The following is a 24,816-nucleotide window of genomic DNA, read 5'->3' on the forward strand; positions in this document are numbered from 1 at the left end:
GGCCGCAGCCCGCGCGCTCTGCGCAGGCGCCGCGCCCCACGGCGGCCGGCGCGGCCCAGCCCGCTCCGCGCAGGCGCCGCGCCCCACGGCGGCCGGCGCGGCCCAGCCCGCTCCGCGCAGGCGCCGCGCCCCACGGCGGCCGGCGCGGCTCAGCCCGCTCCGCGCAGGCGCCGCGCCCCACGGCGGCTGGCGCGGCTCAGCCGCTCCGCGCAGGCGCCGCGCCCCACGGCGGCCGGCGCGGCCCAGCCCGCTCCGCGCAGGCGCCGCGCCCCACGGCGGCCGGCGCGGCTCAGCGCGCTCCGCGCAGGCGCCGCGCCCCACGGCGGCCGGCGCGGCCCAGCCCGCTCCGCGCAGGCGCCGCGCCCCACGGCGGCCGGCGCGGCTCAGCGCGCTCCGCGCAGGCGCCGCGCCCCACGGCGGCCGGCGCGGCTCAGCGCGCTCCGCGCAGCGCCGGCGCCCCGGCGGTCGGCGCGCTGTGGAGGGAGCCGGGCGAGCCGGGCAGCCCGGGGAAAGGGCGGCTGCGGGCTCGGGTACACGGAGCAAACAGCTGCCAGCAGTGTGCCCTGGCGCCGCGAGGGACAGCCCTGTCCTGGGGGGCATCAGGCGCAGCATGGCCAGCCAGGGGATTGTCCCGCGCTGCTCCTCCTCCTGAGGCCTGTGTGCAGTTCTGGGCACCGCAGTGTGAGAAGGATATAAAGCTTTTAGTGAGCATCCAAAGGAGGGCAACGAAGATGATGAAGGGCCTTGAGGAGAAGACTTAAAAGGAGCAGTTGAGGTCACTTGAGCTGTTCAAGCTGGAGGAGATGGAGGGTGGGCATGGAGGTGAATCTGAAGGGTCAGATGGCCAAGGTGATGAGGGTCTAATGTAGGTTTTGGCAGAATGACTTAAAAAAGGGAAGTAAAAACCTTCGGCTTGTATCAGCAGTGCTGTCCAGTGGAGCTAGGGAAGTGTACTTGGCACTGGTGAAGCCACACCTTAAGTGTACCTCAGTGTCCCCAGTTCTGGGCCCCTCAGTTCAAGAAGGACATTGAGGTGCTGGAGTGAGTCCAGAGAAGGGAACAGAGCTGAGACAGGGTCTGGAGAATGAGCCATGTGAGGAACGGGTGAGGGAGCTGGGTTGCTTAGTTTGAAGAAAAGGAGGTTGTAGCCAGGTCAGCTTCTTTTCTCAGAGAACCAGTGACAGGACAAGAAAACATAATCTTAGGATGGGCCAGGGTAGTTTTAGGTTGGATATTAGGAAGAATTTACTCACAGAAAGAGGGATTAGACATTGGAATGGGCTGCCAGGGAGATGGTGGGGTCGCCATCCCTGGAGTATTTAAGGAAATACTGGACCTGGCACTCAGTGCCATGGTCTAGTTGACATGGTAGTGTGTGGTTATAGGTTGGACTTGATGATCCAAGAGGTCTTTTCCAACCTAACTGTTTTTGCTATTCTGTTTGTCTGGTCCTGGATCAGGGCTGCGAAGGCAGAGGTACTGCAGTGACAGCAGCATGTGGGATCAGAAATGAGATGGTTGGGGCAGAGAGCTGCAGGGCACCCAGCAAGCAGTCATTGGTCTGCAGCATGGTTCCCCAGGCACATACTGAAGAAAATGTCATTTTCTTTGATTTTTAAAAACATTAATGTAAAACTGGTGGGCACATCTGTAGTGTATGTTAGGGCACTTTGTGTGTTAGTAGGTCTTCAGTGCAGTGCTGTATATACTCATGGCAGCCTCCCAGTAAGTCAGGGTCTGTAAGTAATTGCTATGACCTAATTATTTTGGTTTTGTGTTCTAGGATATCGTTAAGACAAAAAGTAGCTTACTTTCAAAATAGAGCATTTCAGTTTATATCCTACTTATGCATGCCATGGAGTACAGCCTTTTGTTTCCTCCATCTCTCCATGGCGAGTTTCCTCTGGAATCCTAAGACTTGTCCTGCCTAATTCATTGATGTGGAGAGAAGACCTCCTCATTCCCTCTTTGAAGTTGGTCTAAAAATAGATAAGGGTTTCATTAAAATTAATTGTGGGTTTGGAAAAATTAATAGCACAAGCAAGTTCCTGAAAGAGGATACTCAAAGTACCCTAGCGTGAGAGCTGCTGCACGTTAAGGATGTGTTAGTCACCCTCCTTAACCTCCCACTTTCAAGGTGCTGCCAAGTCCGCCCTCTCCTTGCTCTGGCCTCTCCCACAGCCTAATTTATTCTTCAGTCCTTCCTCTCTTTTTTTTTTTTTTTTTTTTTTTTTTTTTTTTTTTTCTATAACCATCTTCAGCCTTCTTGCCTTTTTTTTTTCACAGTGGATTTTTTTTGTTTTTTTTTTTTTTAGCAAATGCACTGGGTGGTGCAATTGAACAAGGTCAAACTCAACAAAGAAGACACCTCTTTCCTTATGGAGGTTTGCCAATGTATTTAACATCTGTATCGTCTGGGAAAGAAACTGTGTATGAGCAAAGGTTAACCCTGCTAGCAGAGTTCCATATACATAGTTATGATGCTAAGGAAAAGAAAATCCTATAGTGAGTCTAAACTCTTGCACATTTTGGAAGGTCATTTGTGACATACTTTGGACAATTGTGAATGTCCCAGGAGAGGTAGCAAACATAAACCATTTAAACAAGGGAGTCAGGGTATCTTGATAACACAAAGAGAAAAGGGGTTGTATGAACTACTAATAAACGCTGAAGCCTAAGGTGAATTTTTGTCCTGAAACTTTATAATGATGGTTTTGCCATTGACTTCAGTAAGCAAATAGTCATTACACTGCAGATAATGAACCGAAAATCAGTCTTGGGTGACTTGACACCTTGAGACAGATTCAACTCATCAGCTCTAGTGCTGTGGCAGCTGTTTTTGTTAAAGATGCTACTTGTCTCCTTAAAAACAAACTGGCTGAAGAGGCGCTACTGGGCAGCACAGTTTTGCAATAATTACTTCCTTATGGATAAGAAATAAAAAGTAGTCGTATCCAATTTTAACAATTACCCAAATCACAGTAGTGAGTATTTTAATACTACTGCTACTAACAAATTCTTCACGTTGTTGTCCTAAATTCCACCCGCGTGTCAGCCAGCCGAAGTTTAATTCAGACAATGTTCCAACTCGTAGGACGCCGGGGGACGCCCTCTAGGTGCGCACGGAAACATGAGGTGGCAGGACAGGGTTTTCCCGATGCCACCGCCGAGCACAAGCCATTGCCACCGGGCGACGCCGCGGCCGAGGCAGGAGGCGGTCGCTGGCCGGGCTTGAGGCCGGGCTGGGACAGCGCAGCGCTCGCTCTTGCCGGGAAACCGAAATAGAAACCGGCGGCGGGGCCGCCCCGCTCCCCGCCCTCGGCCGGGGCGGGCGGTGCCACCTGCGCCCTTGCCGGCCGCGGAGCGCCGGGAGCCGGCGGAGCGGCGCGGGCTGCGGCGGACGGCGGCGCGGAGAGCGGGGCCGCGGGTGAGCGGGGCCGGCGGGGCAGGGCAGCGGAGCGATGCAGCGGGACGGGGCTGCGCTGCCGGGCGGGGCGCTCGGGCTCCCGGCTGCCCTCGGCTCCCGAGCCGCGCCGTGTGCCGGGACGCCGCGGCTGCGGCACCTGCGCTGTCCCCGGGGCTGCAGGGCAGGAAGGGCTGGGGCTGGGCTCTGCTGCTGCCAGCGCTGGGAGAGTCGCGCGTTTTCTTATTCCAAGTGAATATGTGAAATGTTGTCGAAGTTGAAATTGTTGCTATTTCTCGTTCCTTAACAGTAGAAGTTTTGGGGGTTTTTTTGTTGTTGTTGTTGATTTTTTTTTTCCCCCAGAGGGATTGTGTTTTTCAAGTTGTCGATAAGTTTTTTTAAAAGTAAATAAGGACTATTTATTTCCTTTCTAGTGGGCAGTCACTTGTCACTTAGACCAGAAAATTGTTCTCTAGGTTCTCTAGAAGCAACACAAGAGATCTTTATTATGGGTGTATGATTGTGTTGAGCCAGGCTATGCAGTTTGTGGCTAGCTTTTTAAGGGGGAGAGGGGTGTTGAGGTTTCTTGTCTATGTGGTCTTGATTTTTAGATTTTATTTTTATTGTAGATTTTGTTCAATTTTTTTCCATCGTTGATCCTTGACACACAAAAAGTGTCACAGGGGCTCAGAAGTCTGGTATCCAGTAATTATTTAATATGGATATAAGAGTGGTGTCTGGCAGCACACTTCTTAGGCAAAAGGGGTTGAAAAGCTACGCCGAGAATAGAGAAATAAACCTTTGGCTTACAAATTACTCATGTGATGATGTTGAAATATTGGCAAAACTGGAGAAAGAGTCTTGTGCTTTAGCAACTGACTTAAGTGTTTGCATGCAGTTTTATTTTTCCACTGCAGGTAAACCCAGTTTTTTAGCTGAGAATATAAGTAAAGTGTACTTAGTGATGTCATTTCTTTGTGAATCTAGATTATATAGGACAATTTAGAATACTGCATGAGTGCCCACCACTGATACTAGTATAGGATTTTAGGGATAAATAGAAGGAATGAATTCCCCATTGGAAAATGGACCTTTTTTTTTCTTGTCTGTAGGGGAAGTATAGTACTAAATTCCTGCATAATTTTAAAAAATCAGCTTTTATAGTCTAGACACTGCTTTTATTGTGTAATCATTTAGTAATTAGAATTTGCTAGATATAGGGAAAAATAAAATCACTTAGGTTGGAAAAGACCTGTAAAATTATCAAGTCCAACCCAGCACTCTTAAGCCCACCACTAAACTGTGTCACATCTACATGTATGTCTTTTAAATCCCCCCTGGGATGGTGATTCAGCCATCAGGGCAGCCTGTTCCAGTGTTTGGCAACTCTTTAAGTGAAGAAATTTTTCCTAATATCCAACCTCTCTTGGCACAACTTGAAGCCATTTCACCTTGTCCCATCATTTGTTATTTGAGATAAAGAGAACAGCTCCCACCTCACTACCGTTTCCTTTCAGGTAGTTGTAATGGTGAAGGGTTTGCAGCTTTTCTTAAGCACTAAAAGAAATGAGAATATGCAGGTTATAGACATTTCATGTTATTTAGAACATTTTGGGTAGTAGTGAAACTGCCAAGAGTATTATTAGTATTGCGCTCTAGTTTGGGAACATTTTGAGGAACAAAGCAGAGCTGGCACTTCCAGAAAGCTACATTTGGTCTAATCTGTACAGATGCATGAAAATGCTGTCAGAGAGTAAATTAGTTTAACTGTGGTACATATTTGTCTTTATCCATAAAAGACCAAAGCATCTAGAGGCTCATGTTTTTCTTCAGAAAGTCCCTCAGGACTAGTTTGTAACATTACCTGACTTTACACATGAGTTCTCTTGGTTCCTTTTATGACAGCACTGTTTCTTTTCTTTTGAGCCCCACTAATTCAGCAGAAACCACCCCTGCCCCCCACTCCAAAAAAAAAAAAAAATCCCAAAAACCAGCAAACCAATTGATAGAAGTCTTGCTCTGGAGAAAAACAGAAATCTCATTTCTATTAAAAAGTAACCATGTTCAGACTTTGTTAACAGCCTATAGCTTGGTCATGGAGCAAGTTGAGGTGAGTCGGGGCTAAAAAACACCCACAGCATCTTTTCCTTTTCGTGATCTCTCTGAGCACCCAGGATACAAAGCCTGTGGCCTACCCATCAAGTAGTGCTAGTGACCACAAAGTTTCCAAGCTGGCTGCCCTGATGCTGGGGGTGTGGGTTGATTAGGGCTGGATGAACTGGTGTAGAGTGCTGGTGAAAGTCACCGTGCCCGGCTTGGGGAATGGGGGGTGGCAGAGCACTGCTCTACCACCATCACTCCCAGGGTTTGGATCGGAATTTGAAAAGGAACAGGCACTCCGTTTGCCTTTTCTGATGCTACATCTGCTGCCCTGTCCTGCCTTTTTCAGCACGTGGTCTGACTTCTTTGCCAACTCAGACACGTCATTTTACTTGGTTTTCTTCACATTAGAGCTGACGTAAATACTTTAACCCATGAGAAATATGTGCCACAGAGCTTCTACGTCCTTGTGGTGAGGGTAAGAAAGATAGTGATCATAACCAGAAACTGTGCCTGGGTAAATACATTGCTCCATGGCCTCAGGGGATCGAGTCTGCTGCTTGTCCTTGAGATAAGATTCTGTTTGCTGCTTTTCGGGTTTTTTTGGTTCTTTTTTTTTTTTTTTTTTTTTTTTGCCTAGTTGTTATCTTTTGCCCAAAATAGATGGTGCAGTGGATTACAAAAAAGGGAAGTGAGAGCTCTCTAAAGAGGTTATGCTGTAGTCAGTTCTGCTAGAGGAAAAGGAGGTCCTACTCTTTGCTTAAGCAGGCATGAGACAGAATAAAACTCAGGACATAACCATGGAAAAACTATTTTTCACTACTATTTGGAAATCTGGATGATACAGTAGCTTGATTCTTGAGTTGTCATCTTTTTCTGCAGAAAAATCCCCTGTTATCTCAGCCTTGTGATTACTAGCTCTTCTTTCCATGAAGCAAATAATCTGTATGAGTACAAACCAGTCCTTCTGCTTGAGCTGGTGTGCAATGGCTTTATTTGTTTTGCTTTTTTTAATAGACTGCCACAGAACACTGTGAAATTATCATCAGTGGTAAATACGGGTTCAGAAAAACGTGATGACTTCAGGGATTCTATTGAGACGTTTTTAAATGGTTTTGAGTGATGTAATCAGGTTAAATACAAGGTAAGTGCTCTTGACATTTATGTGTTGGAAACTATTTGTGTCAGTTTTTTAATGACTGATCATGCAAACATTTTTAACTTGAATATGTAACTCTCTGGAATAGAAAGGAACTTTTTTGGAAGTTGAACCCAGCTTGCTGTAAATCCATTCCAGCAAAACAGTTGCGATAGTAACCTAAAAAGTTATTGTTAGCATTAATGGGAACAGAGCAAAATGTTGGAAGCCACTTCAAAAGCTCATTGCTTTTATGATAGCTCAGTTTCGGACTTTCTTCTGAAAGTCAGAGTGAAAATTTCAATTCAAATCTAGTTCTGACCAGTTAATTGCAAAAGAAATATGGATTTTTGTATCTCAGGTGGTGACAATGCTTTGTACAATGATACTAACAGATGCCTATTACTAGTGGAATGACCTTGCTTTGTGACCTTTCCTTCTTTCTGGATAAATTGTCACATAAATTGTGTACAAAAAAAAAAGTACAAACTTAGACATAAACTAATTGAGAATGTTAATATCTCTCTTTGTCATTCTTTTCCAAACAATGAATTCCTTTATTTCTATTGAGGGTGCTCTGTCATTTTTGCATATCTGTCACAGTGGTGTATTCTTACTGTACCTGTTCCTCTTAGGGAAAGCTTTATCATAAAAAATTCTGAGAGTGAGTGACAGGGGAGGTTAACTAGTAACTTCTAAATAAATTTCACTAGCAAATACTTCTTCATTCTGTCTCCACCCAGGATCCTAATTATGATTTTCTTCATAATACAAGTTATTAATGTTAAATCTGTATAATGATGAGGTACTGATCACTTCTGATAACTCCTTTTCATTCTTACTTTGCTAAAATAAATTTAGGTAGGTGAAAAATGTTTTAAAGTTTTTTTCTTTTTTTTTCCAGGACTGATTTTGCAAAGTGGACAGTAATGGAGTATATGAGCACGGATAGTGATAGCAAAGAGGAGATTGACTTGTTGCTAGCGGATCTAAATATGTCTGAGGTGATAGCCATCATGGAAAACCATTATCCAGGTGAAGACATTGCAGTCTATGAAGACAGCTTAATTACCATGTGTGAAGAGGCAAATCAAAATGATGAACATGCAGAATCATTACTGTTTTGTGAAGGGGAGGTCTCTTTGATGTCCTCTGTCAAATACGGGACTGTGGAAGACCTGCTTGCTTTTGCAAATCAGGTGTCTAACACTGCAAAACAGTTTAAAGGATGCAGACAACAGGAATCTGGAATCCTCTTGAATATGGTACGTACATCTCTTTTCCTTTTACTTGGCATTTTATAGACCATAGGAATTAGAAGTTTTTAATGATTCTAAATAAAGCTCAGTTCCAGAAGTTGCAGGTTGTGGTTTCCTGTGGAACCCTGGGGCTGGAAGGGGTCCCTGAGCCTATCAAGTCTAGCCCTTGCAGTCTCAGGCAGCTAGCTATGCAGAAAGGTCTTTTGTTCAGAAGGATCAAATCTCTTATCTCCTAGTATCCCTGGAGGTTAGAAAACATTTCCCAGTATTGAATACAAACTTGAGACAAGCAGTCAAAAAGCAAAATCTACAATTGATTTTGTCCTTCCAGTACTTAAATGTGGCTTGTAAAATATGGTACTTGCATAAAAAAGAGGAAGAGTGACTTTTTAGAAGGGTGTGTAGTGATAGGACAAGGAGGAATGATTTTAAACTAAAAGTGTAGAGACTTCTTTACTCTGAGGATGGTAAGACTCTGGAACAGACTGTTCAGAGAAATTGTGGATACCTCATCCCTAGAAGTGTTCAAGGCAAGGCTGGATGGGCCCTGAGGAACCTTACCTAGTGGGTGACAACCCTTCCCATAGTAGGGGAGTTACAGCTAGATGATCTTTAAGATCCCTTCCAACCAAAGCCTATCTATGATTCTATGAACTATGATGGTTTACAGGTCTGGTAGACAGTAAGAGTCTTCCAGTGCCTTGTGTTCCATGCAGTAAAACGTTCATTATGCAAACTCCCAAAAATAAAGATCTAGGAATTAACAGTACAGTTCCTAAATTTGCTCTATCTGCACAAAATGTCAATAGTAGTAATGTAAGGAGAAAAAGCACATACTATCAAGTGTGATTTTAGGAGTTACAATATTATGTAATATCTCACATTGCTAAATTCAAGTATATAGATGTGTTGTTTTGAGATGTTATTTTTTTCCCTAAAATTGTTTGTGTTCTACCAGCATCTCTGGATATTAGTGTCATTAAACTTTTGTTTAAGATCAGTTGCTCTGGAAATAATCAGTGTTGCAATGGAATTCTATTATGCATGTTGGTGTTGCTGCTGTATTTTCTTAGGATGTTCTAAATCTAACATCTTAAATATCCTGTATATTATATATTTCATGTGTGAACATTGGTCGCTTGAGGCTTACTGGTTACTCAGGTGCAAAATACCAGAGGGTATTGCTTTATTCTGATTTGAAGGGAGCATTGTACTATTGCAAAACCATCACTTTTCAACTCTGTTATATTGAAATGACACTTAGTAATATTAAATGTTTGCTATGCTTAGGGTAGACACTGTTCTACATCCTCGTGGTTGTTTTGCTTGCATATTGCTTCTACATACAATTGATATGAACCCAGTACTATTAGGTGCACATGATCCCATTATGCAGCTGAGGGTTGGAGGCAGGGTATTACCTGTGCATGCATTTCAGCAGGGACATTGCTCTGTAAATATCTAAAGCATTTTGGTTAGGGTCAGGACTGTTTCTGACTACCTGCTGACCCTCACTGGCTGCACCATGGCTTGCATCACAAAGAGTTTTGAAGTGCACAAGATGGATTTCTTTTAGTTAAAACTGAACTGAAAAATGCATTGCAACCACTGACAAATGTTCACAGGGTCAGGCTAGGAGCTAGTCCTAAAAGCCACCTGAAAACATGAGTAGTGCGGTGGTCATCGCTGTCTTGCTCTCCAAATCAACTCTGTTCAGCGTCTCTTCCTTTCCAGGATAAGGTGTAACCCATATGCATTAGTCTCAACCCTTTGAAATGCAGAAGCAGGCAAGCAAGGTGTACAGATTGTTAGGCATGTACAGATTGCTTTACCCTGGCTCTAATAAGTAGAGGGAAGGCTTGTTCTCTCTGTCATAGGCAGAATACTTTTTATGGAAGGATAGCCCCCCATTCCCCCTTGGCTAAAGGCTAAGAACTTATTCTCCCCAGATTTAGGAACTTAGAAGAATTAATTTATTTCATGTAGGTATAAATAATAAATGACAATTTTAGCAGTCAAGAAGGCACTTTCCTAATTGAAAAGAAGGAAGGTAGATTAAGAATGAAGGATTATATGTTACATCTTAAATAGAAATCTAGGCCAAATAATCTTCCTGATATGCTGCCATCTTAAAAAGAGTAGTTGAAGAGCTGAGTATTTGAGGCCCTGTGACAGACATGAAATGATAAATATCTTTGATGTGATTTTACATCAAATCTTGATAAATTAGTAGTAAGGAGATTAATGATATTGCAAATACTGGCTGAAATAATTAGAAGCATATTCATAGGAAATATTATTAATTTTGTAGCTGAGAGGCTGAAGAAGCAACACCAGGGATCAAGCAGTACTCACATGGCCGTAGTTAGGCGTTTGGTCTCTCTCTGTCACGTGCAGAGGGAGGGAACTGTTTTGGAGAAAGATTTAGAGCAAGATACTGACTTAGGTGCCCTGAATCCCCTCCTTGCCTGGCTGGTGATACAGAAGAAGCAAAGCTCCTGACATTACTCACCTAGAGGAGGCAATGTTACTCCCACTCTTCTTTTTTAAACTATGGAATAAAACTAGAGGAAAGTGGCTGGTAAAATCAAGGCAGACTTCTTTGACCTTTTACTAAGCAGCAGAAACTCCAATACAAGATGGGAAATTAAACTCCTAGCAGTACATGTGATATTAGGAAATGCTGAAACTCTTGCTCACATTGTATAAGATAACCTATGACTAACAGGTATGTGGCATAACAAGTTAACAGATTACAGGAAGGACAAACATGTGCAGGTAAATCTAATAACAAGAGGTGGGTAATTTCATTAACCCAGCTGCTGTTGTTGTTGTTTCAAGACAATTAATTGCAACTTACACTTCGTAAGTTAGTCACTGAAGAGAAACGTGGATTCCTGGGCTGTGAATGAATGCCACACCTCACATGCTGTTCTCATTTGGTGTTTCTAAATAAAGACTGCTAAGCAGATCATATGCATCATACACATAAGTGATATGGAGTTTTTTCCACTATATGTATAAAATTAATTAGACTTGAAGTAGTTTTAACTTCACTGTGGGTTTTTGTTGTTTATTTAACTCCACAGATCACACCCAAGAATGGGCGCTATCAAATTGACTCAGATGTGCTCCTGTTTCCATGGAAGTTGACTTACAGGAATATTGGTTCTGATTTTATTCCTCGGGGAGCTTTTGGGAAAGTGTACTTAGCCCAAGACAGAGAAACCAAGAAACGAATGGCATGCAAATTGGTATGTTAGTTCAGTAGTTTTATCTCTGAGCAAATATTGTATGACATACTACTTACGGTGTATTTTCAAACATGTCTGCATCAAATTCCACTGTTGGCTGATGATCGTCTTGGTTTTATTTGCCTAAACAAGGTGGGGAAAATGTACACTTCTGTTAGCATGTTTAAATTTCTTTTGCTCTAAAGCTACAAATATTTCAGCATTTTAAAAGTATCTGGAAGTGTGTGGAACTGGCACATGGCCTGTTGTGCAGAGTGGATTTTCTACTTGTCCTGCTAGGGTAAAATATCAGTGTGAGATCCTGTCCCTGCTGAAGGGGGTAGTAAAAACCCTGCTGCTGCAGAAGCTTTAGGCTCTTGTCCTTTAGCTGAAGTGCTCAAACTTCAGTTTTCTTTACTCCAGTGCCAATAAAGTCCCTGAGAACTCAGTATTTGGAACTCTTACTGTGTTTTGGGCACTGATGGGGTTAAGGTTGTGAGATGCCTCAACTGCTGAGCACTGTCCTACTTTTAGGCAAGCCAACATTTTCTTTCAGCTGTGCCTTTTAACATACTATTTTGAATTGAGCAGTAAATATTCAGGCCAGTAAAAGCTCAGTTGGGATGTTGCTCTATATCTCCCAGCTCATGTATTAATTCTGTGTGTGAAAAAGTTGGGCAGGTAGCTGTGTGCCCTTCCCCTGCAGCCTGTGTGTGCACGTGGGGATAGATTTTTGGCTGCTCCTGCATAATCCACTGCAGAATTAAAGTATCCAAATATTTCTGAAAATACAAACAATATTTCTCATTGGAATAAATTAGCCTCTTATTTGGTTCACAGACACAAGTCCAAGGGAAGAAAACTAAGCAGAGCAGTAGTAGCTTTTCTCTATGTAAGCAAACACTGCTTTTATTGTCTCAGCAATCTGCTGTCAGTACTTTTTAAAGAAATAGCGTGCTGCTGGCTCTCCCTTCAAAGCAGCTTTCATTTCATGTAAACCATAAACCAGTGCTGATAAGGGCTGAATTGAGGCCAGTAATGGGCCTGAGCACTGCAAGCACTGATCCACCTGTCAGGTGGGTGTGTAGTTCTGGTAGTGCAGATGAGTGCACAAAGCTAATGGAAAAAGCAGTGGGAATTTTATCTCCTTCAGGAAGTTTGCATACAGCTTTTGCGTAATCATTGGATTTTGACGGGAATAACTCTTGCTACATTGCTTTTTCTGGAAGATTACACTTTTTATTTGGGCATGATTCCAAAATGTCTCTCAACTTTTAACAGGATGTCTCTCAGCTGCAAAGGAAGAAAAGTCACAGGAACAAAGTAAAGCTCAGTATTTTAACAAGTGGATACAAGTGCTATACTTCCTTCTTTTCTGTTAATCTATAGGATAATTAGTGTCCACATGGATAACTTGCTTTTGTTATGGATAACTGTGATTTTGTTTGAATGTCCTAGGTCCCTGTGGAACAGTTCAAACCATCAGATGTTGAAATACAGGCATGTTTCCGACATGAAAACATTGCTGAATTATATGGCGCTATTTTGTGGGATGAGACAATCCATCTCTTCATGGAAGCTGGAGAGGGAGGATCTGTCATGGAAAAGCTGGAGAGCTGTGGTCCTATGAGAGAGTTTGAAATAATTTGGGTGACAAAGCATATTCTGAAAGGACTTGACTTTCTTCACTCAAAGAGGATTATCCACCATGATATCAAACGTACGTCTGTGTGATTCCTTGGGGTCCTTTCTGGTCCTGGCTGGGCTGGGGCCATGGTGGAGTCCCTGGGACTGAGCTAGGGCACACAGCCTTACATCTGAGTGGGAGGGATGGATAATGCTTTATAAATGGCAGGGTCAGGTTCTGGAGGTAATAAATACTTACACTATTGATTCACTCCAGCAGAGGGTGATTAGAAAGTCATAAATTCATGAGCAACTCAATTTAAATAAAAACCTAAAGAGTGAAGTTATCAGTCTGTGTTCAGCAGAAGTTTCCTGCTTTTAATATAAATTCATCCTGAATGTTTCCATTATCACCTTCAACTTACACCTTTTAGGTTTTACATGTCTACACAGGTGTTCCTCAGTTTGAGACACTTTGGCAGTAAATACATAATTTGTGCTTTTTTTTTTCTTTCAACAAGTACAACAAATTTCAATATATGTTTGCTTTTAAAAAACTCTGGATATTAACATTTATAAATAATTAAACATATTGATGTTAAGTCCAAATTAAATACACTGGTATTGAAATGCTTTAAAATTTAATTTTAATGTGTTGCATTTAAATTAGTATTAAATGCTGTTTTTCCCAGTACTATCTTGGCCCGCAGATAGATTAATTTCTCCGGGTTTTTTTAGCTAAACTTGAGGGTTTAAAGTAGAAATATTCAGATTGAAGCATTACAATAATTCACAGAACTGAACTGTTGGGAACTGCTAAATTTTTATCTGAGTTTTGCATTTTTGGTTTTTGGAGTTTTTTTAATTTAGTATGGGTCAGAACTTTAGATGTAAGCCTTTGAGATTCTGACAGCTACAAAACTGCTTATATTTTCCCTTTATTTTTCTTGATCATTTGTAAGTCTTTCCTATGGGTTTATTTTAATTGGCAGTAACAAAGACATTATTTAAACAACTTAAAAACTAAACCAGCCCAAAGCCTGTTACATCTAGGTAGTGAATAGGAGAACCAGCCCATTGTGGTGCGTTTCACTTTTTCCAGCCTTTCCCTGTGTTGGTGGATGCAGGGCAGATGCTGAGGCAGAGGTTGGCTGGGACAGATGTGGTTGCCCAGAGGTGCCTGGGTGAGCCCTGACCGTGCTCCTGCCTGAGGTGCCAGGGTGAGCTGCGTACTCCAGGCCTGAGGTGGAGCAATGCCCACTGCCTGGCAGGGCAGGCTCCATGCAGGGAGCAGTGTGTGTTTTCCCTCCCCAGGCGCAAGCAGTAGAAAAGACTCTTTCCCAAAATCTCTGATTTCTTCCTCACTCTATCTGCTGCTTTTGAGCTGCAATTGAGTCTGTTCTGCTGGGACAGAAGGTGGGGATTTTATTGAGAGTAAAACATGCCCTGAGCAAGGAAGGGGAGGAAGGCATTCTGGTTCTTGGGATGTGTTCATGCTGCCACTCGTTTTAACCCTTGGTTGGAGAGCAGTTAAACCATCAGGCTGTTTGGTCAGGGGAGCTTCAATCCAAAATCAGCTGCAGCTGGGGCTCAGTCCCAGGCAGGAAGCAGATCCTGCTGCACTGTAGCAGTGTGGCCCTTTGGATGATCTATTATGGGGTGTTTAAAATCCATATCTTCAAAGTTATCCCTAAAATGACAGACTTACGTAGTCTATAGCGCTGGTAAGGAGGCAGCTGTGTTAAGCATTGCTCCAGGAATCAATCAGTACTGCTGAAATCAAGTCTGCCCTCCCGCTGAGTGGTCATGGTAGGCACTGTCAAGACAGAAAATAGCCCACAGTTTCCTGTAAGGGAAATGTATTTCTGTTGTGTAACTTGGAGACTTCATTTTACCACATCTTCTGAAACAGCAAACAAGAATTTCTCAAGGCTCACACCAAGCACTACATTCTTAAATATTTGATCAGAAATACAGCTGCAAACAAAGCCTCTGAGTACAAAGTTGTGCCTTAGGCAGGGTTTTATGAAGGAAAGTAAATTAAGCTTCTAGATACTGCTGCAGTTCTGAGGGAGTTTGAAATGCTCAGTCTTCTATTTTTACAGCCATTGTTTGTCCTCTGCTTTCACGCTGAGCTGCCCTCACAGACCAGTGCAGGTGACTGGTGTGGCTGCTGTGGAGGGGCCCTGGTTGCTCTGTGTTTCTGTCTTCACTTAAATTGTTACTCTAGAAAAACCTCTTGGTGAGCAACAGTTGTGCTGTTTATAGCTAGGGCTGCTCAGCATGATCTGCACCTTGGAGACCTTTGAACATCTTCAGAGCACTGTGCTGTGGTGCCTACCAGTCTTCTGCCTTCCTCCTCTACCCTCAGCTATTTTCTCTCATTGTCTCTTTTTTTAATTTTAAGAGAAGAAAATGACAAAACATTGGTTCTTTTACATAAACCAGACCAGTTTGATTTTTAAGATATGATTTAAAATTGAGCCAAATCATTACCAGACCTATTTTGGCTAGAAGGATATTGTCTGTAGAGGGTGGTTGTACTAATCTCTCCCCCTTTTCAGGCTAGCATCTGAATGAAACAGGAGTGTTGCAAAATAAATACCAACGTGCCAGACACTTAAATGATGTAATTTTTGGTTTTCTTTTAGCAAGCAACATTGTCTTTATGTCAACTAAGGCTGTTTTGGTGGATTTTGGCCTAAGTGTTCAAATGACTGAAGACATTTACTATCCCAAAGATCTTAGAGGAACAGAGGTAAGAAGCTGAAGGGACAAAAGCCTTTATATTGCATTAATCCTATGGGTTGTGGTGTTTAGGCTCAATTTTGAAGCTGGAGGGTTAGAAGCATGGATAAAATAGTTACTATAAAACCTATAAAAAACTTACAGACCTTAATAGAGTCTCAATTATATTTTTATTTTCAACTTGCTGAATGGAATGCTTTGAAAGCCGTGTCACTTTCTCTGCAGTCTCATTTGTTAGCAGTTGTTCACTGAGGTCAAACAGTACTCTGAGGAGGGTTGTTTGCAGTGTTTCAGCTGCTGCTCAGACACTTGTAACAGGAATTTGTTCTTTGGTCTAGCCAAGATTTCCTCTGAGATACTCACTGTGGACTGGGGTGACCTGTTCAACACCATACTTGAATTCCTCCCTTCAAAACCACAGAAATTACAGATGTCTGGGTTTCATCTCTTAGCCCTTGTCAACTCTGTTCCCCATGTGCATGTAACCCTTGGGTTCTTCAGAGGTTGTGCATGGCACAGTTCATGATTATCTGGTAAAATTGCTTAGATGTTGCAGTGATGGAGGTGGGGTCCTTTTAAATGGTCTCAGTGATTTTGAGATTGTCCCACCACTTGGATTGACTGCATTCCTGCTGAGGTGTTTCCTAGGCTGGAGTTTTAGCAAACAACCAAGCAGCAACAATTAGCTTGGGCAGCTGCTGCAGATGTGGCATTTGTGCTCTCTGTTGCTGGAGGAGATTCTTTACAGGAAATGCTTTAGCTGAGATGTTGGCACTTACCCTTTTAATAGTCTTCCACATGTGTAAAGAGGAAATCCCCATGTGATTGACAAAAAACATTTCACTTTTTAGAAGGGGAGGATAAATCAAGATTTTACAGAAGGTCAGGTTTGTTTGCTTCTTTTTTTCAAGATAATTGAGAAAACACTTGAATATTTGTTTTCAATGTCTTTCTAGTCAGGGCAGTTAAGAGCTATAAAATGCTTGCTGAACTGGAAGCAGCATGCTTTCTGGCACTTCATGCATGAGCTTTGTGGGGTTTTTACTTTGGTTTGGGGCTTTTTGTTTGTTCAAGGGGGTTTTGTGTGCTGTTAATAAGAACAGTGGTGCATATGAGTTGGTAGGGTATTTCCCAATGATGGAGATGTGTGTAAACAGGACATTTCCATGATTGTGGAGCAGACTAGTGAGGATCCACTTCTGGGTCTTGAAGGACAGGCCAAGGTTGTATTAATAAGAACAAGTGAAAAGTGAAAACACTTCAGTGTTTGCCAAGTGAAAACCACTTAGTTCTTAATTTAATAGGAGGAAAATTCCACACACTTTAACACCTGCAGTCCTGTTTTCAGAAAGCTGATAATCCTCTCAGCCCTGAAATGTGGCCATGTTTGGTGTTTGCTGTCTCAGGGGAGCAGCAATCCTGCTGCAACATTGCAGCCACAAATGAGGTTGGAGGGACAGCACTGGGAAAGGACATTTTCAGATACCAGTGAAAGACTTACAGGCTAATGTTTCTGATGCCAGTATAGGTTTTTCTGCTCACAGTCTTCATTCTAGGCATCTTCCTTTCCACAATGCCTAATCCTGTCACCCACAAATGCTCTGTGTAGTCTGGCTTTCTTGATGATTTTTTTTTTTTCAAACTAAGATCTTAACTCTCCAAAGTCCTCTTGAGTTTTGCACCCTGTGTTATGCAGCCTTAAGAAGTGGTGCAGTTGTCCTGTTGTTCCTGCAGGTAATTGTGCAACCCCTGGTTGGGGCTCTGTCACTGCCATGCAGCATTGTGCCTGTGAGCTGGCTGGTTTCTTTTACATCTGGTATTGGCAGGGACTTCTGTCCTTGAGGGAAGTGGTAGGTGGAATAACCTTTGTCCTGTGCATATTCTCTGGGAGTTAGGTTTTTTATTCACTTCTATAGCACAGGAAGACTGAATGTAGTGAATCTTCTTTGTGTTTATAAAAATGAGTAGTTACAATTCTGGGCAACAGGATTGAAAGATAGTTACATTTTGTTTAGCTGGTGTAGTGTGAAAAAAACTGGTGTTCCTGCTTTTGTGTACAAGTCATGCAGAACATTAAACTGTGGTTGTTACGAAACTGCTCTGCAGGAAATACTTTTTCTAGGCAGTTGCTACACTTTCTGTTAATGCTTCTATCACTCTGTTAAAATATATAAGCTTCAGTAAAACCATTTGAGGGTAAAAAGTTGTCTGCTAAAGTTTATTGAGTGTGGAAGGTATGATTCATTTTCAGGAATGCTAAACTAAAATTAGCACAGCATGAAGAAAGGACTGGTTTTTTGCTGGGCTGTGACTGGTCTGACTGGCAGGCAAGTGCCAGCCCACCAGTCAGAAGGAATGAGAATGGGAAGTTATTAATGGCTTGAGCTGTGTGCCTTGGTGACAATGGACTCTTAGACCAGTCTGAAATCAGAGCTTTGGAGCTCATTTTTGATTTTTTGTCACTGTGCAGTCAAGGTGCATCTTGACCATTTTCTCACCTTAGCTGCAGACAGGATCTTGTGCCAGCATTTTTTTTAAAGCAGCTGCTTCTTGTTTATGTAGATTTCACTCAAGTTGCACTGTATTTGGCAAAGACTTCTTTTTACAAAATTAGAACTTCTTTTCTCCTTATGAGATTTATAGGTGGAGGATGCAGATGCACTGATTCTCTCTTAGCCCTGAGGAAAGCAATGGATAAGTCAGTAGCAGCTGCAGATACCTGCTGAGGCTTTGCACACACACACACAAGGGAATTTGCAGATAGGGAATGTAATTTACTGGGAAGTTTTCCTTAGAATTTGGTGAGCCCTACAGTTGTTCTCAATCTGTTGCAATAAGCAGTCAAACCATGTGGTGGTGACTTAACTTCCTGCCCTTGTGTCAGTTAATGGCTTTTAATGTGATTCTTTGTGTCAGGATAACTTGAATTAATTAAAGTTTGTTTTAATCCTTTAGAGGGAAATGGGGTGAGGGAAAAGTAGGAACCAGAAGCAAATATGGTAGCTTGCTGACCTGGTGTGCTGTGGGCTGTGCCCATGTGGTGTTGAAACCTGCTCCCCAGGCCAGTGGCAGGGCTGTGCAGGGTGTGCCTCCTGCATCCTGCCTGTCTGGTTCTCCTCCAGCTGCACTCTGAGCTGCCTGCTGCTGGCAGGAGCTTCCAAAATCCTTCTTGAGACTCTTGGCAAATTCAAATGTTTCAGTGAAATGTTTGGATGGAAACTATTTTGGTTGCCATCAAGAAAGATTAGCATTTTTGGTTTGGAAAAAGGTTAGAAGAGGGATTCTTGTCTTCATAGCTGCTCTGGGGGTAATCTAGTGGAAAGGGCACCTAATTTTTAATTTATGCATTGCCTAGACCTGGCTTGTTCCTTATCATCCCATTTCTCAGGAAAATGCTACAATGTGCAGGTTAGTGGATAAGAAGGAGGAGGTAAGAAGAGTAAAGAAGACAGGAAGGTATATATATCAGTCAGTTCTGCTCAGAAGGGCTGAGTAGTATTCTGTGTAAAAGGGATCTGAGGGGAGGACTCCTACCCCCATCTGGGTGGCTGTCAGTCCAGTTCACCCTCTCTTTAGCTCATGCCCAGCCATTGTTCAAGCAGCATGGAGCAGTACCAGCAGTGCCCCACAAAACAAACTGGCAATTCAGGCACCACCTTTTGCTGTGGAAGGATGAGGCTACTGTTACTTACCTGAACAAGGCACAGCCATGGCTTGAACCTCAGCCTCTCACAGCCCAGCCAAAGCCCATAGCCACTGACCTGTGGCCTGTCTGAGGAGGGCAAGCCTGGAATATGAGTTTGTCCAGGTACTACTGTCTCTTAGGCTGTATTCTCATGCAGAACAGAACAATCTTATTTCCCAAATGGTGCTTGCAGGTACACTACTATGCATCCCTTCAGAGCAGGGTTTCCAGGATCACAAAATGTCATTAAGTCATCTTTGTTTGTTGTTTTCCCCTGTTGAGTAATCTCTTATTTTTTTAACTATTTTTCACAGATTTACATGAGTCCTGAAGTTATCCTTTGCAGAGGCCACACAACAAAAGCAGACATCTACAGCATGGGAGCTACTATCATTCATATGCAAACAGGCATCCCGCCCTGGGTGAACAGATACCCTCGTTCTGCATATCCCTCCTACCTTTATATTGTGAGTATCCTTAGCAGAGCCAGCTCAGTATCAGTTGGAGGGTTTCCTGTACTCTTTTTGGGAAAGCTCCAGTCATATAAAAACTGTCAAAATATTTGTCAGAGAGATGATATCATCCTTTTTTGCTTCAGGGGTGGGAAGGGAGGGAGGGAAGAAGTGGGTTTTGATCTCTTAGGGGAAGAAAAGAGACTGGGCTGGAGTTGTCTCTGTGATTTGTTTCAATTTACAGACCTTGGGTTTACTGTAAGGACAGGGTTAGATCAGTGTGAGACTTGATTGAAACAAGCCCATCTGTCTTCTACTTGTCTGTTTTCCTTAGAAGTTGCAGATAAAAACTGGAGCCTGGCAGATTTGATTCTCTGACTCTTCCAGTGTGGTATAGAAATATGGTGAATTTGAATTGCACTGGATCTTAGGCTTACTTGAAGCTTCTTTGAATTTTTAAATTTATGATAAAATCTGTTTTTTTTAAAGTGGATTTTGTGTAGTTGTATGTTCTGTTCTAGTTGATCAGGACTACTTAAGGAGGTGATGAGTCCTAATTGGGGAATTCCCAGACCACTCATGCGGTTATCTGTGACTTCCTCTTCCACTGTTTTTGGAATAACTGTTTCCATGGTCGTTTTTGGTTCCAACAGATACACAAGCAAGCTCCCCCCTTAGAGGATATTGCTGAGGACTGCAGCACTTCCATGAGAGAATTGCTAGAAGCAGCTCTGGACAGGAATCCAAATCACAGGCTGTCTGCAGCAGACTTACTGAAACATGAGGCCTTACACCCCCCCCCAGAAGAGCAGCCGCGGTGCCAGAGCCTGGACTCGGCGTTGTTTGAAAGGAAAAGACTGCTCGCGAGGAAGGATCTGCAGCTGCCAGAGAATATCACAGGTAATGGCATCAGGCTCACTTGCCTTGTCCTTTGTAGACTTTACTTTGTGTCAAATCCTGATTGGAATGAGTGGTAAGGAACCAACAAAACTCAAAGCACATCTGGAAAGTGACCGGTGAAAATCCCAATCAGATGAGATCAGACCCCGAGGTGATGAAGTGATCTGAAAAACGCCCATTGACTTCAGTGGGGAGGAACCTAGCCTGACTTCTGCGGGCTCCTGAACGACTGGCTCTTGGAAAAGCTGTGGCAATCATTCAGGGCACTTCACGAAGTATACATTGTTGTCCCAAATGGACTCAATTTGCCACTGTACTAGAGATGTTTTATGGGCACTCTTGATTTGTAAATAACCACAAAGTCCAGCAACCACCAGCAAATCCAACAGTTTTTGCCTTTTTAAGGAAAAACACACACATAAAACCATAACTAATGTTGCTGAGTGTCAGGAGTAAAAGCCCTTTGTTTTAAAACCAAAAATGACTGTGTGATAGAATGCTGTTGCCCTTGTGCATTAGTAAGTGCTTAATGATAATACATGAACTAGGTAGGAAACAGCCCTTTTAAGCTCAAGTGCCAACAATCTGCCAACAGGCTTCAAAATGTTTTTCTTCTACATACCAAATACATTAGGAGGGTTCTGACAAAAGGCATTGAAAGACTCTTCCCAGATAAGTAGTTTATTTAATTGGGATAAATATTTTGAAATATATCTGTGCAAAGTTTTGCATACTGTAAAGCATAATTGCAACAACAAATTCACTGAAAAAATCAGTCTCAGTTTTTGAGTTTAGAGTGGCATTGTATCTTCTGGGTTTTGCCTTGGAGGTGCATAATCCTTTGACCAGCTCAGACCATCTGAATCAATTCTTTTGAAAATGAAGAGAATATTGGACCATTAAACTTGGACTTTATTATAGGTGCTTGAGTTTCCAAGAAACCCATTATACAAGTATTCGGGGGAATTCTTCCATTGAAAACCCAACCTGTCTTTTCAGACCTTGATTTAAAAGGAATAAAAATATCTGATGGTCCTGTATTTGTTCTCTATTGTCACACACAGACAAAAATGATGTCCTTGTGTTTAGGTGAAAATTTCTCTATGAGGAAGCAGAATTCTCAGATGGCAGAACATTTGCACCAAGCTCTCCTCTAGTGCTATAGCTCAGAGGATGAGAAAGCTCTGCCTCACTGTCCCAGCTCATGGAGACTTTTTTTAAAGTTGTTGAACACACTTGCTATTTGCAGTTGCAAACTGCTTCTCTTTCTTTGTCCTAGAGTTATGGGTTGGTTTGATAGATTTTATTTTATTTGAGGTTTGACTTGTGTTGTACTTAAAAAATTTTTAAACCACAGATTAATAAGATCAAATAATAGGCAAAATATTCCAGTAATACCGACAAATATAAAAATGAACTGATACAGCTATTTTTCCAGTAATTACATGACTTCTCTATTTTCTTTTTAGATTCCTCATTGTGTAATGGGAGCATGGAAGAGTCAGACCTGCTGAAGAGACAAAGATCACTCTACATAGACCTTGGAGCTCTAGCTGGTTACTTCAATATTGTTAGGGGACCACCAGCCTTAGAATATGACTGACTCAATAACATTTTATGTTAATGAGTCAGAAATGGACCTCTACCTCTTAAAACCTGATTTTAAGACTTGATTTTCTAATTTGTATATAAAACTATTGCCATTATAGGCTGTCAAATGTGAATAGTGTTTAATTGCACAGATGATTAAGCTAAACCCTTAGGGGCTCTGATAAGCTGATCCCAAGCAGTGATGTTTGTGTGTCTGCTGGTTGACCAACAAGAAGATGGCAAAAAGAACACTGCTGCTGGGAATGTCTTAATCCAGGATATCTTCCTGTGCTGGGCCTTGCACTTTTGTAAAACTTATAATATATGCTTGCAAATAATATCAGGAAAAAATATAATATAATTTAGCATGTGGGCTGTAAGATTTGGTCTCTCTGAGCATTACTTAGAAAAAACCTTCCTGCCACCCCCCACTCCCCAAAAAAAGGAAATAAGAAGTCCTTGATTTAACCAGTTAAAGACTGGTTCAGTCTTGTTCTGTCTTTAAGACTTAGTCATTCTTGGTCTTTAAGACTTGGGGAGCCTTTAGCCATTCTTAATGAAAATTAAGAATGTCTGTGGAGTCAGATTATCATTTGTTTGCAGATGTGTTTTAACTTTGCATCTTCCTTGGGCAGTGGGAGCTAAGAAGGAGGCTGTCCCCTTCTCTATGGGTCAAGGGAATCTTTCACTGGCAGTGTCAGTTAGCTTTGGGATTTGCACAGCAAGTTGGCCCTAACAAAGTGACTTCAACTCCTTCCTATGTTACAACTACTACAACTATGATAGTTTTCAAGGGTAGATCAAATGTTATTCCCTATTGGTAACAGTGGGCAGGCTCCAAACTCTTGCTTTTTAATACTTTAAAATTGTACACATGTATAATTGCTGCGAGTGCTACGGTTTGGAAAGTGTGTCATTTGTGACAAGCAGTGTTAATGTTCCTATGGAAATGGAATTATATTGTTCTTGCTGTGCCTCATACATTTGAAACATGATGTTTTGGATTATAGTAAAACTATGTAAACTGCATAGTTCTGTACATCCCATGGGATGAGAACGTAAACTTTTATAAAACTCTTTCTGATGCTTAGGATGACTCTTTATAAGCGTTTGTGTTAAATGGCATACTGTGTATGTTGTACACTGAATCTTTTCTGAAGCACAGTCTCTTTTTCATGTCTGTTATTTAATGCTGCTCCTCTCTAACACATTATCTTAAACAGATGATTTCTAATTTGATACTGATATGGTCAAATGAATAAATTCAGCTCAGTGCCTTGAGACATGGTCATTCTTCCTTCATCTTCAAAAGCAGCATGGGGCTGCAACTGCATTTGATCCAAGACCCCCTCCCATGGCCCAGGTACACTACAGGCATCATCCCACTTAGTGGGAAGTAGGGTGAAGGCAATTTCTGATGGATTTTGGACTCTGGCAATTGATGGTAAGTATTTCTGGCAAAATCTCCTTCTCACATCCCAACATTGCTTATGGACTGCCTAGATGTTGCACAGTAGTTGTGTACAACATGGAACACTTCAGTCCTGATGTTAATTCCTGCAAAAAATGCTGTTGGGAATAACCCTCTTGCTCTAGTGCTTTGTGCAAAATCTCTAGATAACAAGTTGCTTGGAGGAGTGCTCTGTGAGGAAGCCCTCTTAGTATTTATACTGACTGTAGTGATCAGGATATTCAGGGGTCAGACTTTCCCTGTGGCTGACCTAAATAAAACATGACCTAATGGTTTGGACGGTCACCTTTGGTTTCAGAGACCTGTGTTCAATTTTATGATCTTTTGCTGATAGCTTTTGATCTTTAAGGAGATTAATAGAATTAGTAGGAAGCAGTTTTTCAGGTAAGTGGAGTTGGGTTTATAATCTCTCCCTCAGTTTCTCTTCTATAAAATTAATGTGTTTATTCTCACCAGACAATGGCTAGGGCTTATGGAAATGCTTATGAAGTGCCTGTATACTTCAACAATGAGATCCATGTCAAAACTGCAGCCTGCTAGTGGTCTTTTACCTTTGCTTTAAAAATATTACACTGACTTTCTTCTGTTTTTTTATGTAAGGCCATTCTCCTTTCCTCCACCCAGTTAAATATTTTAGCATAGAAATCTGCATATGGAGACACTATTTAATATAGGCTCATTATTTCATATTTGGGTTTTGTTATGGCTGTTATATATCTTCTTACTAAGAAATTAGTAAGTGACCAGGTTATCCAAAATAATTACAGTGTATGTATTGGCAGAGATAAGTAATAAGGTTTGTCTGAGTAAACCAACAGCTCTTTATAGATCCACATGTCTGAACAGTACGAGGGCTTCAGGATAATTATCACTTCACAGGACTGGTATACAACCAACAAGCAGCTGTTCAAGTATGCTGAACAGCATAGCTTCCAGCTCTGTCAGCTTTCTAATAGCTGGAAACTATTTCTCAGGTGAGCCTTAGGCTGCAGCATAGCAGGAATTTCTCTCTGAGCAATACATCACATCCTAAACATCCCACATCCCTCGAGACTATCCCACAGTAGTGATCCCTGCATTGTGTAGGTTCACTTGTTTATATCAGCGCCTGGGGAATGAGGTCAGGGAAATGAACTGGGTTAGAAATGTCCTGGGAGGGGGAAGATTACTCCTCTAATCTGGTTGCCTGAGCAGCTGTGTACTCACAGCAA

At 42.3% G+C, this 24,816-nt stretch overlaps 1 protein-coding gene across 2 annotated transcripts; it reads left to right on the forward strand.

The window, feature by feature from the left end:
- The first annotated feature begins 3,313 nt into the window (after positions 1-3,313).
- MAP3K8 (mitogen-activated protein kinase kinase kinase 8) lies at positions 3,314-23,415 on the forward strand. 2 transcript variants are annotated; one of them, XM_021543057.4, is made up of 9 exons: positions 3,314-3,427; positions 6,521-6,647; positions 7,546-7,906; positions 10,990-11,154; positions 12,592-12,853; positions 15,411-15,517; positions 19,507-19,659; positions 20,298-20,544; positions 22,014-23,415. In XM_021543057.4, the coding sequence occupies exons 2-9, from the start codon at positions 6,613-6,615 to the stop codon at positions 22,145-22,147; spliced, it is 1,464 nt and encodes a 487-aa protein (XP_021398732.1). In that variant the 5' UTR covers positions 3,314-3,427; positions 6,521-6,612; the 3' UTR covers positions 22,148-23,415. The 2 variants fall into 2 exon arrangements, with proteins under 2 accessions (XP_021398732.1, XP_085420776.1); XM_085564650.1 differs by lacking the exon at positions 3,314-3,427 and adding an exon at positions 5,495-5,513 and having other exon boundaries at positions 22,014-23,223.
- Positions 23,416-24,816: the final 1,401 nt, after the last annotated feature.

This window comes from Lonchura striata, chromosome 2 (assembly GCF_050655825.1).
Source record: "Lonchura striata isolate lonStrDom1 chromosome 2, ASM5065582v1, whole genome shotgun sequence".
Classification (NCBI taxonomy): domain Eukaryota; kingdom Metazoa; phylum Chordata; class Aves; order Passeriformes; family Estrildidae; genus Lonchura; species Lonchura striata.

What these genes read in the sequence shown, in the direction of transcription:
- MAP3K8 (XM_021543057.4), top strand. Translation starts at nt 6,613, where the DNA reads ATGGTTTTGAGTGATGTAATCAGGTTAAATACAAG. An exon ending in TATCCACCATGATATCAAAC is followed by an intron (nt 12,854 to 15,410) that starts GTACGTCTGTGT and finishes GTTTTCTTTTAG; the next exon opens with CAAGCAACATTGTCTTTATG. An exon ending in AAGATCTTAGAGGAACAGAG is followed by an intron (nt 15,518 to 19,506) that starts GTAAGAAGCTGA and finishes TATTTTTCACAG; the next exon opens with ATTTACATGAGTCCTGAAGT.